At 35.0% G+C, this 14,394-nt stretch overlaps 1 protein-coding gene across 6 annotated transcripts in view; it reads left to right on the plus strand.

Moving 5' to 3' along the window:
• Positions 1-14,394, plus strand: part of ZNF638 (zinc finger protein 638) — a 121,970-nt gene that overhangs the window by 60,095 nt on the left and 47,481 nt on the right. For all 6 annotated transcript variants that reach the window (XM_012750062.2, XM_012750066.2, XM_012750065.2 and 3 more), the window contains 6 exons: positions 3,744-3,805; positions 7,862-7,900; positions 8,659-8,957; positions 9,782-10,059; positions 11,873-12,019; positions 13,261-13,383. In XM_012750062.2, coding sequence (XP_012605516.2) covers positions 3,744-3,805; positions 7,862-7,900; positions 8,659-8,957; positions 9,782-10,059; positions 11,873-12,019; positions 13,261-13,383 — 948 coding nt within the window. The remainder of the gene's footprint in view (positions 1-3,743; positions 3,806-7,861; positions 7,901-8,658; positions 8,958-9,781; positions 10,060-11,872; positions 12,020-13,260; positions 13,384-14,394) is intronic.

Below are 14,394 nucleotides of genomic sequence, written 5' to 3' on the forward strand. Positions count from 1 at the left end.
TTGCCTTATCCCATCAAAGGGGATAGCAAATGAAAAATAATAATTCATAGCACCTAGTTGTAATCTGTAAGTAGCCCTGGCCTAAGTGTTGAATTGAGTATTAAGCTCTCTGTATTCCTGTGCCTGGAAAACCACATAGTTTTTTCATTTATTTTGAACTTTCAATTAATCATGATAAATTCAAGAAAATATATCTTAAAGAACTTGGGGCTGGGCAAGGTAGCTCATGCCTATAATCCCAGCACTCTGGGAGGCTGAGATGGGAAGATTGTTTGAGGCCAGGAGTTTGAGACCAGCCTGAGCAGCATAGTGAGATCTCCATCTCTACCAAAAAAAAAAAAAAATTAGACATTATAGTGTACATGTGTAGTCCTAGCTACTTAAGAGGCTAAGGCAGGAGGATTGCTTGAGCCCAGGAGTTTGAGCTGCCATGTGCTATGATCATGCCATTGTACTCCAGCCTGGGTGACAGAGTGAGACCCTGCCTCAAAGAAAGAAAGAAAGAAAGAACCTGAAGTTTTTATTTTTATTCTGTTAATAGGAAAGGTATACATTTATTTAGTGTGTTTATATGGAAACCAGTTTTATACTTGACTCTATATTAGGTACTGGGGCAGAAATCTTCATTTCTGTGTAAAATTCTAAATTCTAAAATTTCTGTGTAAAATTTCCATGTAAAATTCAGATATTTTTAAGCAATTTATATAGTCTCATTGAGAAAGTTATTTACTCAAGGAATTCTTAAAAATTAGAAGGCAACAAATGGTTTAGTGATTTGTTTAACTTGTTTGGGTATGCTGTAGGGGAGAGATATTTAATATTTCTATCTTGATTTCAGACTTGTATCAGGCCAGCATTATCAATTTACCAATACCTATTATGTGTCTAGCAATATTTGATAAAAAAGTATAAATATGCTTCCTGATGTCAAAAGATTTTATAGTCTAGTTAGACTAATGATTGACAGTTGCTGAATGCACTAAGTCTGTCTAGAGTAGAATGATCTGGTAGAGAAGACTTGATAGGGTAGATTGAAGATGAAGAGGCATTAGATACAACTTTATATAAAGGGGAGGAAGGGTCACATTTGAGATGGGAGCAACAACATACAGAGGCAACAGTTCTGAGAAAAGACTACATTGCGTTGTGGTAGGAGGCAATTGGGAAAGAGTGATGAGCATAGTAGAAATAACCGTGAAGGGCCTTGAAAAGCTATCCTAGGAATTTAGACTTCAAGTGAGAGGCATTAGGAAACGAATTAAGTTTCTTTTTATTTAAGTGACATGTTAAAAGTGTATTCCAGGGAGATCTGAATGAAATGTGCAGAGTTAATAGGAATGAGAAGAGATTGGTTAGGGCACCTAATTGAAAGCTTCCATTTTTATTCAGATGTTAAATGGTAAAAGCCTGGGTTAATATGGTGATAAAAGTAAAAATTCAAGGGGAGAGGAAGTCATTTAATGTGTATTAGAATTGACAGATATTGCCATTAAAAAAGCACACGTCTTTGAACAAATAGCACAACAGAATGGGGCTCATCTAAGTAATGAATTCTTCACAACTAAATGGCCAAATAATAGCACTTCGTACACATGGGTTTAGGTGGTACAAACTACCTCTCTTGTTTCTATGATATATTTTGCTGTCTCATAAGTATGTAGCCAATAAATGTAAATTACCAATTGCAAACTTTTTCCTACTGAGTAAATTCGACAATATTTATGTTCCCCACCTCTGAGTCTTTAAAATATAGCTTGAAGATATACTTTAACAATATACCTTATCTTGAGGTTAAAAAAAAAATGTAACGACAAAATGTGAAATGTATTTCCTTCCTAAATTGGGTTTTAGATTTTCGAGGAGGAACTTTTCTTGGTTTAGAAACTATGTCTTTCTGACTGAAATAATTAAATTTGAGAAAGTACTACCCAACAAAAAATGGTTGAGGTGGTTGGAAGATAGAGAGTGACTTCTGATATGGGTAGGTATCGCAGTTTTATTTCACAGTTTATTTCTGAGCCTGCCTAAGTCTACAGTCCTTGCATCATCTCCTGCTTAATAGGTAATTATCACTTTTTCTCTGGAGAGCCAGTGGTGCTTTTGGACCATTATCTAATCTAAATACTGTTACCAGAGAGTCTAGAACAGTATGGGGTGGCATAGGTACATTTACTGAGCTTAAAGCAAGTAATGTCAGTGAGTGAAGTAGGCCTGTTAAAAGACAGACAATGTGTATACGTGTGTGTTGAATTGGAGAGTATGTCTTATATAAATAGCACAGCCATCATCTTCAATGGATAGTTGCTATAAGATTGATAGCCAGTGTTATTGTATCTTTATAGTTTTTTTGAAAAGGCTGGAAATATGGATTTGGGAGTAAAATTCCTGAATTTTTAAATGTTGGCAACTTATTCAAATAAAACACTTTATGGTCCAAATAAATCATGCCCAACCCACTTACCAGTGTGTCTGTTTGATGTAAAGTGTCCAGTTAATGTCAAAGACATGGGTTTAGCACTACTGGAGACTCTTAACTGCCAATCTCTTCTAGCTTTCTATTTGTATTACTGAGTAGGATATACAAACATTTCTTTTTTGCAGTCCACAGTCACTTCCATGGCTTAATGAAATAGTTCAAGGTTTGTTATAACTTGTTGAATATAAATTGCAGCTGAGTATTGCAAGTAGCATGCACTTATTTGAGATAGTTCTTGCCAAGACAGAATCCCAAATTAGTGTCAATTGTGGTAACTTCTAGTTTGTATTAGCAATGACTTAAACTAAAAAGTTTTTGAAATGGAAACAAATAACGTTTTCCTCAAAGGAAGTTTTAAAATATAGAAGTAAGTTTTCTGCTTCTTCAAGTGCTGGAGGAACAATAAAACATTGAGTAATGTACATACGGCTTTTAACTAATCGTTTCACTTTGGAAACTGTATCTTTGAAAACTGTATTGGCTTTTTTTTTTTTTTTTAATTCAGATGTATCTTCTGGAGCTATTTATGGGTACAGATTGTAATGTTAGGGCAGAGTTATTTGCAAATGAAGTAATGTATAAGAAAGCATTTTGTTAATTGTAAAACTTTATATGTAAGGGGTATTGTGTCTTTGAAGTGGTGTTACTTTCCTTAAAATCTTGAAAATAAATTAGATTTGATCAGCAGTTGTTCATACATATATTTTTTTTTACCCTTGATATGCTAAGATCATATTTTTATTAATCTTATTTACCAATATAGTGAGTGTCTTGTTTGGGATGGTACTGGCCTTTGAGGTAGTATTTTTTTGGTTGTTGATGTTAGTTTGATTTTTAGAGGTATAAGTCATGGAGAGACTGTTCTTTGAAGATGCTGTTTCACAGATACCATTTTATTTATAGAATTTTTGGTGTTTTTTATAGTGTTGTGTTATATTAGAAATAAGTTATTTTCTGATCCATGCTTTTATTTTCTCCAAGTTTAATAATCAATATATATTGATTTAAAATGATTGTCCGTGGGTGTGATTTATTAAAAATGTTTTCTCTACTAAAATATTTTAAAGTGGAATCAGCAAGGTATGGTATTAAGTGCATTTGTTTGGAAGCCTTCACTTTTATGAATATTTTATTGAGTAGCCAAATGCTATTTATAAGTAGATTTGTTTAATTTTTGAAAAAAAATCCTTTGTCACTTTAAAAAGCCTAATTCATTAGTCAACATGAGGAATATTCTAATTTCAACACTTTTTTCCTTTTACAATAGGATTGGATTCAGCATCAAAATACATCTACTCATATTGAGAGCTGTCGACAATTACATCAACAGTAAGAACACTTTTTCTTTTTTTTAGGTAGCACATCTACAAAATAGTTAACATTCAGGTATGACTGTTAAATACCTTTAGTCTGATACTTTAGAGAAAAATATTTTTAGGAAGCTATTGCCTGGTTAAAATATTAATTTTATAGAAGCATATTTAAGATTTTTCCAAAAGAGGAGAGTTCAGTGTCATCTTTTCCTCTAACTCCTTCATAACTGAATTCTCAGTAGATAGGCTTTTGATATAATTGGTTCATGCTTTACTAGCTTGCCTTCCCCAGGATAGTTCATCTATTTTAGAGCAGGTAACCTTTCCTTCTCCTGTATCCACCCTTTCCCAAAGGACAAATAACTAAAAAACAATGCAAAGCAAACACCAATGTTTAATTTCAGATTTAAAGCTCTCCTCTGGCTTAGAACCTGTTTTCAGAATAAACCTTAAGTAAAGGATGAACAAGTTAGATGTCTTAGTTCCTCAACATTAGTTCTTTTTTTTTTTTTTTTTTTTTGAGACAGAGTCTCGCTTTGTTGCCCAGGCTAGAGTGAGTGCCGTGGCGTCAGCCTAGCTCACAGCAACCTCAAACTCCTGGGCTCAAGTGATCCTTCTGCCTCAGCCTCCCGGGTAGCTGGGACTACAGGCATGCACCACCATGCCCGGCTAATTTTTTTATATATGTATCAGTTGGCCAATTAATTTCTTTCTATTTATAGTAGAGACGGGGTCTCGCTCTTGCTCAGGCTGGTTTTGAACTCCTGACCTTGAGCAATCCGCCCGCCTCGGCCTCCCAAGAGCTAGGATTACAGGCGTGAGCCACAGCGCCCGGCCTCAACATTAGTTCTTAAATTTTTTCACCTTTTCCTCCTTTAAGAGAGAGTACTGTGTTTCCCCAAAAATAAGACAATGTCTTATATTTATTTTTCCTCAAGAAGACACCCTAGGGCTTATTTTCAGGGGATCTGTTATTTTTTTTAAGTACTGTACAATATACAAGCTACATTTATTCAAATATAGTTAAGTCATCTTCTGGAACATCATCATAGTAAAATGGCAGCCACAGCTTTGCTTCTTCCCCCTGGGGACACACAATACCTAAAGTGGAGCATCCCCCTCCTCACTTCACTGAGGAGACTTTCCCCTCAAAGCCTCAGCTTGCAGCATGCACAGAATGGCGGGACCTGACAGGGGTAGTAGCTGTTACAATGGGGCAGATGAGTAGGGCTGCTGGTCTGCATAGCCACGCCCATCACTAAGTCTTTGTTTAGGGATAGGGCTTATATTGTGCACATGCTTAGAAATCCTGCTTATTTTATGGGTAGGTCTTATTTTCAGGGAAACACGGTACCTCTGAAGGTTTCCCCTCTTAGCCATAGCAGTGGAAAATGTGATTTTTAATACTATGCTCCTGTGTTTCTTGGAGTAGCATTAAATTGTGTTTCCCCCTAGCATGATTAAACGGTTTCTAGTCACCAGAATGATAACAACATGTACTTGGGCAAATGGATTTTGAGATTATTATTCAGGACCCTTCTAGTTGCAAATTATAAACCCAACGCAAAGTAGTTTTTAAAGTAAGAGAATTTACAAGCTAATTTAACTGGGAAACTTAAGGGGTAGTTCTAGTTTCAGGAATGATTGAATTGAATACTGAAAAATCAGTGTCAGAAATATTTGTTTCTTGGCTGTTCTCTTCTGCGTTGGTCTCATGAGATCTCAGGCACACTTCTTCCATGTTGCAAAGTGGCCCCCATAGTTCTGGACTTAAGTGATCTGTATAGCTGGCTTTTTTGGGGAAGGGGGCACTTTCCCCATAACTAGGAGAAGTCCTTGGTTTGTCTCTTTTGGTCTGCTTTAGGTTAGTTGTTCATTTCTAAACCAATTATAGTGGTTATGGGATTAGGGTACTCCAACTGAATTGGTGTCATGTGACTACTCTTGGTATTTAAAGTGGGAAAATCCCTATCTGAATCACAAAGAATGGAAATTGTGGTTAGTTCCCAGTATAAATGCTGTACAGACAAACATAGGTTATCATAGGGAGATGATTAGTTAACTGAATTGGATATGCCTCACTGCCACTATAAATGGAGTATCTCCTCTAAGCAACATTTTCCCACAGGTATTCAATGGGATGTCTTAATTTTTTTGAAGGTGAGGCATTTATGTGGGAGTGATTTTTGTTGTAGGCCGTCATTTGTGCTAGGAAGAAGATTCTACCTAATTAATTTACAATAATTAATGTATATGCTTATTAAAGCCTTTTATATAGTAAACCTATTATTTTTTTCATGTACATAGGACCCTGATTTTAAAGCATGTGCTTTCCATGCATGCCACTTTAATGCTTTACCTCACTTCTTTTTTAAACTATTTTCAGCATATTAGAGTTCTCCAGAGAGATACAATCAATAAGATATCTATACACACACACAAATACAGACATATCTCATTTTATTGTGCTTTATTGTACTTTGCAGATACTGCCTTTTATACAAATTGAAGGATTGTGGCAACCCTGAGTCAAGCAAGTCTGTCAGTGCTATTTTTCTAACAGTATATGCTTGCTTCATGTCTTTTTGTCACATTTTGGTAATTCGTACACTATTTCAAACTTTTTCGTTATTGTTATATCTGTTATGGTGATCCGTGGTCAGTGATCTTTGATTATGATTTGCTAAAGGCTTATGGTCATTAGCATTTTTTTTTTTTTTTTCTTGGAGACAGTCTTCACTCTCTTACCTGGGCTACAGTGCTGTGGCGTTAGCCTAACTCAAAGCAATCTTAAACTCTTGGGCTCAAGCGATCCTCCTGCCTCAGCTTCCTGGGTAGCTGAGACTACAGGCATGAGCCACTGTACCCTGCTAATTTTTTCTATATATTTTAAGTTGTCCAATTAATTTCTATTTTTAGTAGAGCCGGGTTCTCGCTCTTGCTCAGTCTGGTTTCAAACTCCTGGCTGTGAGCAATCCGCCCAGAGTGCTAGGATTACAGGCATGAGCCACCGCGCCTGGCCTATCGTTCACATTTTTTAGCAATAAAGTAGTTTTAAATTAAGGTATGTACATTTTTTTAGATACAATGCTATTGTATACTTAATGCACTACAACATAGTATAAACATAACTTTTATATGCACTGGGAAACCAGAAAATTCATGTCACTTGCTTTATTGAAATGTTCTGGAACAGAACCCACTAGATATCTGAGCTATAGATTTATTAGGGGAATTGGCTTACACGGTTATGGAAGCTGAGAAGTCTCATGATATGTAGCCTAAAAACCTAGGGTAGCTGCTGATAGTGTAGCTAAGTCCAAATTTGAAAGCCTCAGAATCAAGGAACCTAATGGCATAATTCTCAATTCGAGGCAGAATTTGTCTCTACCCAAGACAACCTCTCCAAGTTTTCCTACTTATAATTTCTTCTCATTATTTTCATGCTGCAGGCAGATCAGTTCCTGGAATAGAACATCCATGTTTTGCCTCCAGTTCTTAGTTTATGAATTGCCACTGTGTGAAATCTAACCTGATCCATGCCTATTGGTAGCTCTTTTTAAGGGATGCCCAAAAAGCAACCTTTTCTATAAATTGTCTTTTGATTTCTTTCACTGGATATGTGTACGAGGACCACTTGGCACAAGTTATGGGTACTGTTCTAATTCTGTGAGGTGCCATATAGAATGTAAGAATGGTGTTCTCTGGAGTTCTGTAAAGTTGGTAAACTCACTCTTTTCTTTTAACCCTTACCTAAGCTTGTATCTTATACCTATTCTGTGCCTCTTTAATATTTTTGTCCATATACTGCTTGTTTTAAGTAAGTTTTTAAGCCTTTAAGGTACGGGGAATGTGTATCCTGCTATACTTACTAGCATAATACTTTATTATTTATTGAATTAGGCACTCAAAATATTTTATTTTCAAAAATATTTTCATATTTTAATATGTTAATAGATCAGTATGTAAACTTAGGTTTTGAACAGTCTTCCTGTTATATAGCAGGTAAAGATTAATTGAGCCTTTTAGTCTTATTTTAGCTGTTTGTTAACATTGTTTATTCTCAAAATAGGTATCCTGACTGGAATCCTGAGATCCTCCCATCAAGAAGGTAATTTTTTTAATAGTGATATTATTAAAACTTAATTATCTTTAAAAGTAAACAGGTTTTTTTCTTTTGAATTGAGTCTTACTTTCACTTTTACTTTTAAACAGTGACAGATGCAAAAACCTATGAGTCTTTATTCTTTCCAGCTTGAATGGGATCCCTCCCCTCTGTGAACTTCTACTTTCTTTAGTATTTTCTGAAAGTATTTTATTCTGACTTTATTATTATTTTATGTTTGTGATATCTTTGATTATAAATGCCTTGAATGCTGAGAGTGGTCTTACTAATTCTGTATCTCCTAGGGCTTCCCACTCAGTTTTATGTGTATACGCATACACACACACACACACACGTACAGAAGTCAAAGAAGTATTTATAGATTGCATAATCTTTCAGAAAAAAATTGTTGGAAAATATTTGTTTATGTAAATTGTTTCCTAAATTCTTTATATAACTTAATACTTTCAAAACATAATTACATGTAATATTGGTACAGGAAAAGCACAATAAACTGATGATGATATTCTGTAAACTAGAAAATAGAAGTTCCAAGCAGTTGGAGGGCTAATTTGTTCTGATTATTTCTAATTTACCCATAAGGCTACATTGGCTATTTTATATCATAACAAATAGGTTTTTTATTTAAGTAAATACCTGTTATCAGAGTTTGGTATTGCTAATAGTTTGTTTTTAGGAAAGTGATGCACTATAATTTTAACTTACATTAAATTGCTGAATCTTACTTTTTTCCTACTTTATAGAAATGAGGGCAATAGAAAAGAAAATGAAACTCCGAGAAGACGTTCTCATTCCCCCAGTCCTAGACGTTCTAGGAGATCAACCTCAAGTCACAGGTTCCATCGATCTCGAAGCCCAATACGTTACATATATAGACCAAGAAGTCGAAGTCCAAGAACTTGCCATCGTTTCATTTCTAAATACAGATCCAGATCCAGATCTCGTTCACCATATCGAATTAGAAATCCATTTAGAGGTAGTCCAAAATGCTACCAATCAGTTAGCCCTGAAAGGATGTCAAGAAGATCAGTGAGATCATCAGGTACACTGAAGGCATGAAATACTAAATCCACGTAGTTTGACTAAATTTTTAAATTTGTTTTTGCTTGGATTTTAAGTAATGTTCTGTTTTATTGGATTTTAGAATTGCTACATGAAGAGCCACACCCACAGAGTTCATTATTCTGTCTAGTAACTTTGAGAAGAAATGTGGACAAATATATCCATCCACTAACATATTTAAAAACCAAGGATGTAGAAGCATTTTAGTTTGCCTTAATAATTGATTGTAGACTTCTATGAATTCATTTAAAAAGTTTTGTCATTATTAAATTTCAGGTTAATTGTGTCTTAATACTGATTTAATGACCTTTTCAGAAATAGCTCATATACACACACACATACCTATATATACATATACACCCTTCTACAATGAAAGTGCTCACTGTTAATTTTAGGTAGTACTTTGAACTCGTCTCTTACTGTATTTAATGTATCCTAAAAGACTGAATGCAATGGAAATACTTTTAAATGTATAAGACAGTTGTTCTCAAGTTGTGGTCCGAGGACCGTCCCCAAGATCTTTTCAGAGTTCTGTGAGGTCTTCCCTTTTCCAACTATGTTACCTGTGTAAGGCTGGATTTTCTTTATACTTTTAACCAAAACAATGTGTCCAGCAGATTGTATGCAGAAGCAGATATGAGTGAACAGTTAAAGACTACAAATTTTTTCCATGTACATGCTCTCTATGTGGCTTTGGAATAGCTCCATGTGCTAAATACTATTTTTTTTTCTTTATAATGTCATGAGATGGTTCCTACTTTAAGTTCTTTTTGATTGAAATTATGTTTTATATCTTTTTACTAGATAGGAAAAAAGCATTAGAAGATGTAGTACAACGATCTGGGCATGGAACAGAATTTAATAAACAGAAGCATCTTGAAGCAGTTGATAAAGGACACTCACCTGCACAAAAGCCTAAAACTGGTAGTGGGACAAAGGCATCAGTTAAATCTACAAGTTCTACAAAGAGTGATTCAAATTTAGGAGGACATTCTACTCGTTATAAATCAAAGAATGTTGAAGATGACACCTTACCGGAATGTAAACAGGTGTCTGATAAAGCTGTTTCTCTCCAGCATAAGGTCAGTAATTCTTTAATTTATTAGTACAAGTGTGCATATATCATGACAAATAGAAAACAAAGTTGTCTGAATCTTTTATTCCATATTTACATTAAATTGGAAATCATGACGTGTTAAATTATTTTGATATGGACTATTTTATTGGTTTACGAATATAATAAAAGACTAATAATTCAAAATACTGTAGTTTAGGAATGCTAGAGGTTTGGCATTTAATGTGTCAGAACATTTTGATGGCTTGTCATTTTTTGCTGGCCTCAAGCAGATTGTTGTGATGGGTTTTGGTATCCGTTTAGGGAAGTGAATGTAATCACCAGCAGCATTAATGAGCTTTTAAAATCTTTGTTAGTGAAATACAAGTGAGTTTCTACTGAGAATTGATCTTTTTAATGTTTTATATTTTTTGTGGTATAGTTCAGAAGTCAAATATTCTGTTGTACAGTGTAAATAGTCTATTTTCTAATACTAATTTATTGGTGTATTTTGATTGCAATCTGGTTACTATACTGAGATACTGTTTTATTGAATGTTTATTAAATTACTATTAAATAAGATATTAAAACATCCTGAGACTATCATCAGAGAAGCTCCTAATGGGCTCGATTATTCAGACTGTCAACAACTGCTGTTCCCTGCTGCAAAGATTATATTTAGAAGGATAAACTCAGAATAGTTAACCAGTAATTACAAAATATTGAAGAACATTCTTGGGAAGAAACTTTGAGTATGTGAAAAATTTTGAAAAGGCTGAATTAGTCTGACTAGATAACATACAAAAGTTCTTTTCATTTTGTTTTAAGAGTTCTATTTGGTGACATAGGAACTTTTTTTTTTTTTGAGATGGGATCTCACTATGTTTCCTAGACTGGTCTTGAATTCATGGGCTGAAGTGATCCTCTGCATCACCTACCAAGTAGCTGGGATTACAGGTGCCTGGCTACTACTGTGGAACTTTTGGAAAAGTTTTCTTTTTGGTTAATTTTTTTTTTTGTTTTTTGAGACAGAATCTCACTTTGTTGCCCAGGCTAGAGTGAGTGCAGTGGCATCAACCTAGCTCACAGCAACCTCAAACTCCTGGGCTCAAGCAATCCTCCTGTCTCAGCCTCCTGAGTAGCTGGGACTTCAGGCATGCGCCACCATGCCCAGCTAATTTCTATATATATTAGTTGGCCAATTAATTTCTTTCTATTTATAGTAGAGACGGGGTCTTGCTTTTGCTCAGACTGGTTTCTGAACTCCTGACCTTGAACGATCCGCCCGCCTCTGCCTCCCAGAGTGCTAGGATTACAGGTGTGAGCCACCACGCCCGGCCTCTTTTTGGTTAATTTTTAACATAGGTGGTAAATTTGATATTAAAGTGTACTTAAATTATCTATGTTATATATGACTTTTTAAAAATATACTTATCTAGAGATCATTTTCAATTACTAGAACAGAGGGTGAATGAAGCTATAATTTCAACTTTACTACATGGTTGGGGCATATAGATTCATATAGAAAAAATGCTGTTTAATGGCCTTACATCATTCCATAGGTCTTGTTCATTATAAGATGCTATAAACAGGAAAATGCACCTGTAAACTGATTACCACTGTTGGGTTAAAAAATATAAATTATATTTCTTATCACTTTTCTTAAATTTTTCAAAAGTTATGTATGTTAAAAGTGTGATTGAAAAATTGTGTTGAATATTTAGGAAAGATCCTTTAGAGCATTAAGAGTAATGGTTTAAGAAATCATGTAGGGGATTATTATTACCGTACTTTATGACTCAATGTGGTTTATTTTTAATTTTCTTTCACTCCATTAATAGCTTCGGAAAGACTTTGCTTTACATTATGGTTCAGTTATTCTTATATCTGAATTACCAGAGGATGGCTGTAATGAAGAAGAAATTAGAAAAGCATTTCAGCCATTTGGAAAAGTTAATGATGTCCTAATTGTTTCGTATAAAAAGGAGGTTAGTCATTCAGTTTGTTGTAAAAATTCATACAAACTCATTGTTTTAATGGTTGTATAAAATGTTGTTGGATCTCTTAGCTACTTGTACGACATATAATTGTTCATTGAGAGTTATATAAATGTTTGGGGTGTGAATGAACACCCCAAATAATTAATGTCCCCAAATAATTAATATTTTATATCCTTTAGAATAAGGTTTGGCCCACTTTTTCTGTAAAGAGCCAGATAATAAATATTTTAGACTTTGTGGGCCAGCCAAAGGCTCCCAACTACTCTTCTATGCCATTGTAGTACAAAAGCAGCTATAGATAAAGTATGTAAATGAGTGAGCATGGCTGTGTTCCAAAAAACTATTTATAAAAATAGGTGGCATATGATAGTTTTCCAACCACTGCTTTAGAACACCAGTAGGGTTATTCTAAAACAAAGTACTGTTTGCATGTGGGATGTATTCCTGTAACTCACGTGATTAAAGTTGAGAACTATGGACAACCCTCAGACTAAGTAGAATATAAAGTAGTGGTAGTGTCGTCTTTGTTGCAAGAAGCCTTAAAAAACGTGAGGTTGGATTAACCGCAAGGCAGACCAGATCCTGCTTTCCAACTCCTATTGTTCAGTGAGCCCTGCCTTTTGTTCCTCGTCCCCCCTGTCTTTTGTTTCCTTTTGTTCCATGAGTCTGCCAAGGACTCCTGTGTTCTTCTTCCTATCTGGGTAATGGTATATATTCTATAAGGTTAAACGTCCATTGCATGTGTGAAATACCCATAATCAAATTACACCTTAGCAAAATAAGAAGAGAGGCAAAAGCAATCAGGACTTGAGATGATTTCATAGTTTTATGTTCCACAAGAAAGTACTAAGTCCGTTTTAAAATGCAGAGACTTATATAGAGATTGAGCCCATCCTCCAAAGTGAGGTCTCATAAGAAGGGAAAAACATGCACCACATGTACGCCATCTAACTAGTACTAACTGACCAACACTAAGGTGTTCACATGGCAGTAATACTCATTGGGTGGGGGGTGGGGGTGGGGGGAGGGTAAACACATAACTAATGGAAGCAGAACACACTGTATGGGAGAGGGACACACTTGTAGCCCTAGCTTGGGTGGTGCAAACGAATTATATGTAACCAAAATGTTTGTACCCCCATAATATCCTGAATAAATAAAAATAATAATAAAATGCAGAGACTTTTAAGGTACATTTTTGTCTATAAAAGGAATACATTTCATTTTAGGCTTACTTGGAAATGGAATTTAAAGAGGCAGTTACGGCAATCATGAAGTATATTGAAACAACACCTCTTCTGGTAAAAGGAAAAAGTGTGAAAGTATGTGTTCCAGGAAAGAAAAAAGCACAGGTAAACCGGATTTAGATCCTGGGTGTTTTATCACTTTTGATTAGTTTAACTTTTTAAGAATGGCAGGCATACAGAAAAATGCATAAAACATAAATGTTAACAAATTATGTGTATAAATTCAAATACACTGATATTAAAAACTCCTTTATACATATGCAGGACTATAAACACTATTCAAAGACAAGCAACAGATTAAGAGAAAATACCATATATACCACAAAAATAGCAAGCATCTATGAAACCAGTACATAGGTCACAAATAGAACGTTGCCAACATCTTGGAAGTCCCATGCTTGCTTCTTCCCAATCCTTACACCCTCCTTTGTGCCCACAGGTAATCCCTACCTTGATTTCACATGCCATAGTTGAGTTTTGCCTGTTTTGAACTTTACATCAACAAAATTATAGAGTGTGTATCCTTTTGGGCTTTTGCTTCCTTAAAAGTATCAATGTCTATAAGTTTAGTTTTTTGTTTTTTGGGTTTTTTTTTTGAGACAGTCTGGCTCTGTTGCCCAGGCTAGAGTGCCGTGGGGTCAGCCTAGCTCACAGCAACCTCAAACTCCTGAGCTCAAGTACTTCTTCTGCCTCAGCCTACCAAATAGCTGGGACTACAGGCGTGAGCCACCATGCCCAGCTAATTTTTTGTTTCTATTTTTAGTTGACTGGCTAATTTTTTTTTCTATTTTTAGTAGAAACAGGGTCTCACTCTTACTAAGGCTGGTCTTGAACTCCTGACCTCAAGCAGTGCTCCTACCTCGGCCTCCCAGAGTATTAGGATTATAGGCATGAGCCACCACACCTGGCCCCCTTTTTACTTTAAAAAAAGTTAATGAGTATTTTAAAAAGTACTCATTTAAAGGTATTCATTATCCCAGACACTAATTTTGCATTATATATGAGATATTTTCTTCCAGTCTGTTGCTTGTATATTTATATACATAAAGTTTTAAGTTTTTATGTACTCAAATTAATTGATATTTTCCTTTATGGCTTTTGCTTTTTTTCTTCTGG

Source organism: Microcebus murinus, chromosome 3, assembly GCF_040939455.1.
Source record: "Microcebus murinus isolate Inina chromosome 3, M.murinus_Inina_mat1.0, whole genome shotgun sequence".
Classification (NCBI taxonomy): Eukaryota; Metazoa; Chordata; class Mammalia; order Primates; family Cheirogaleidae; genus Microcebus; species Microcebus murinus.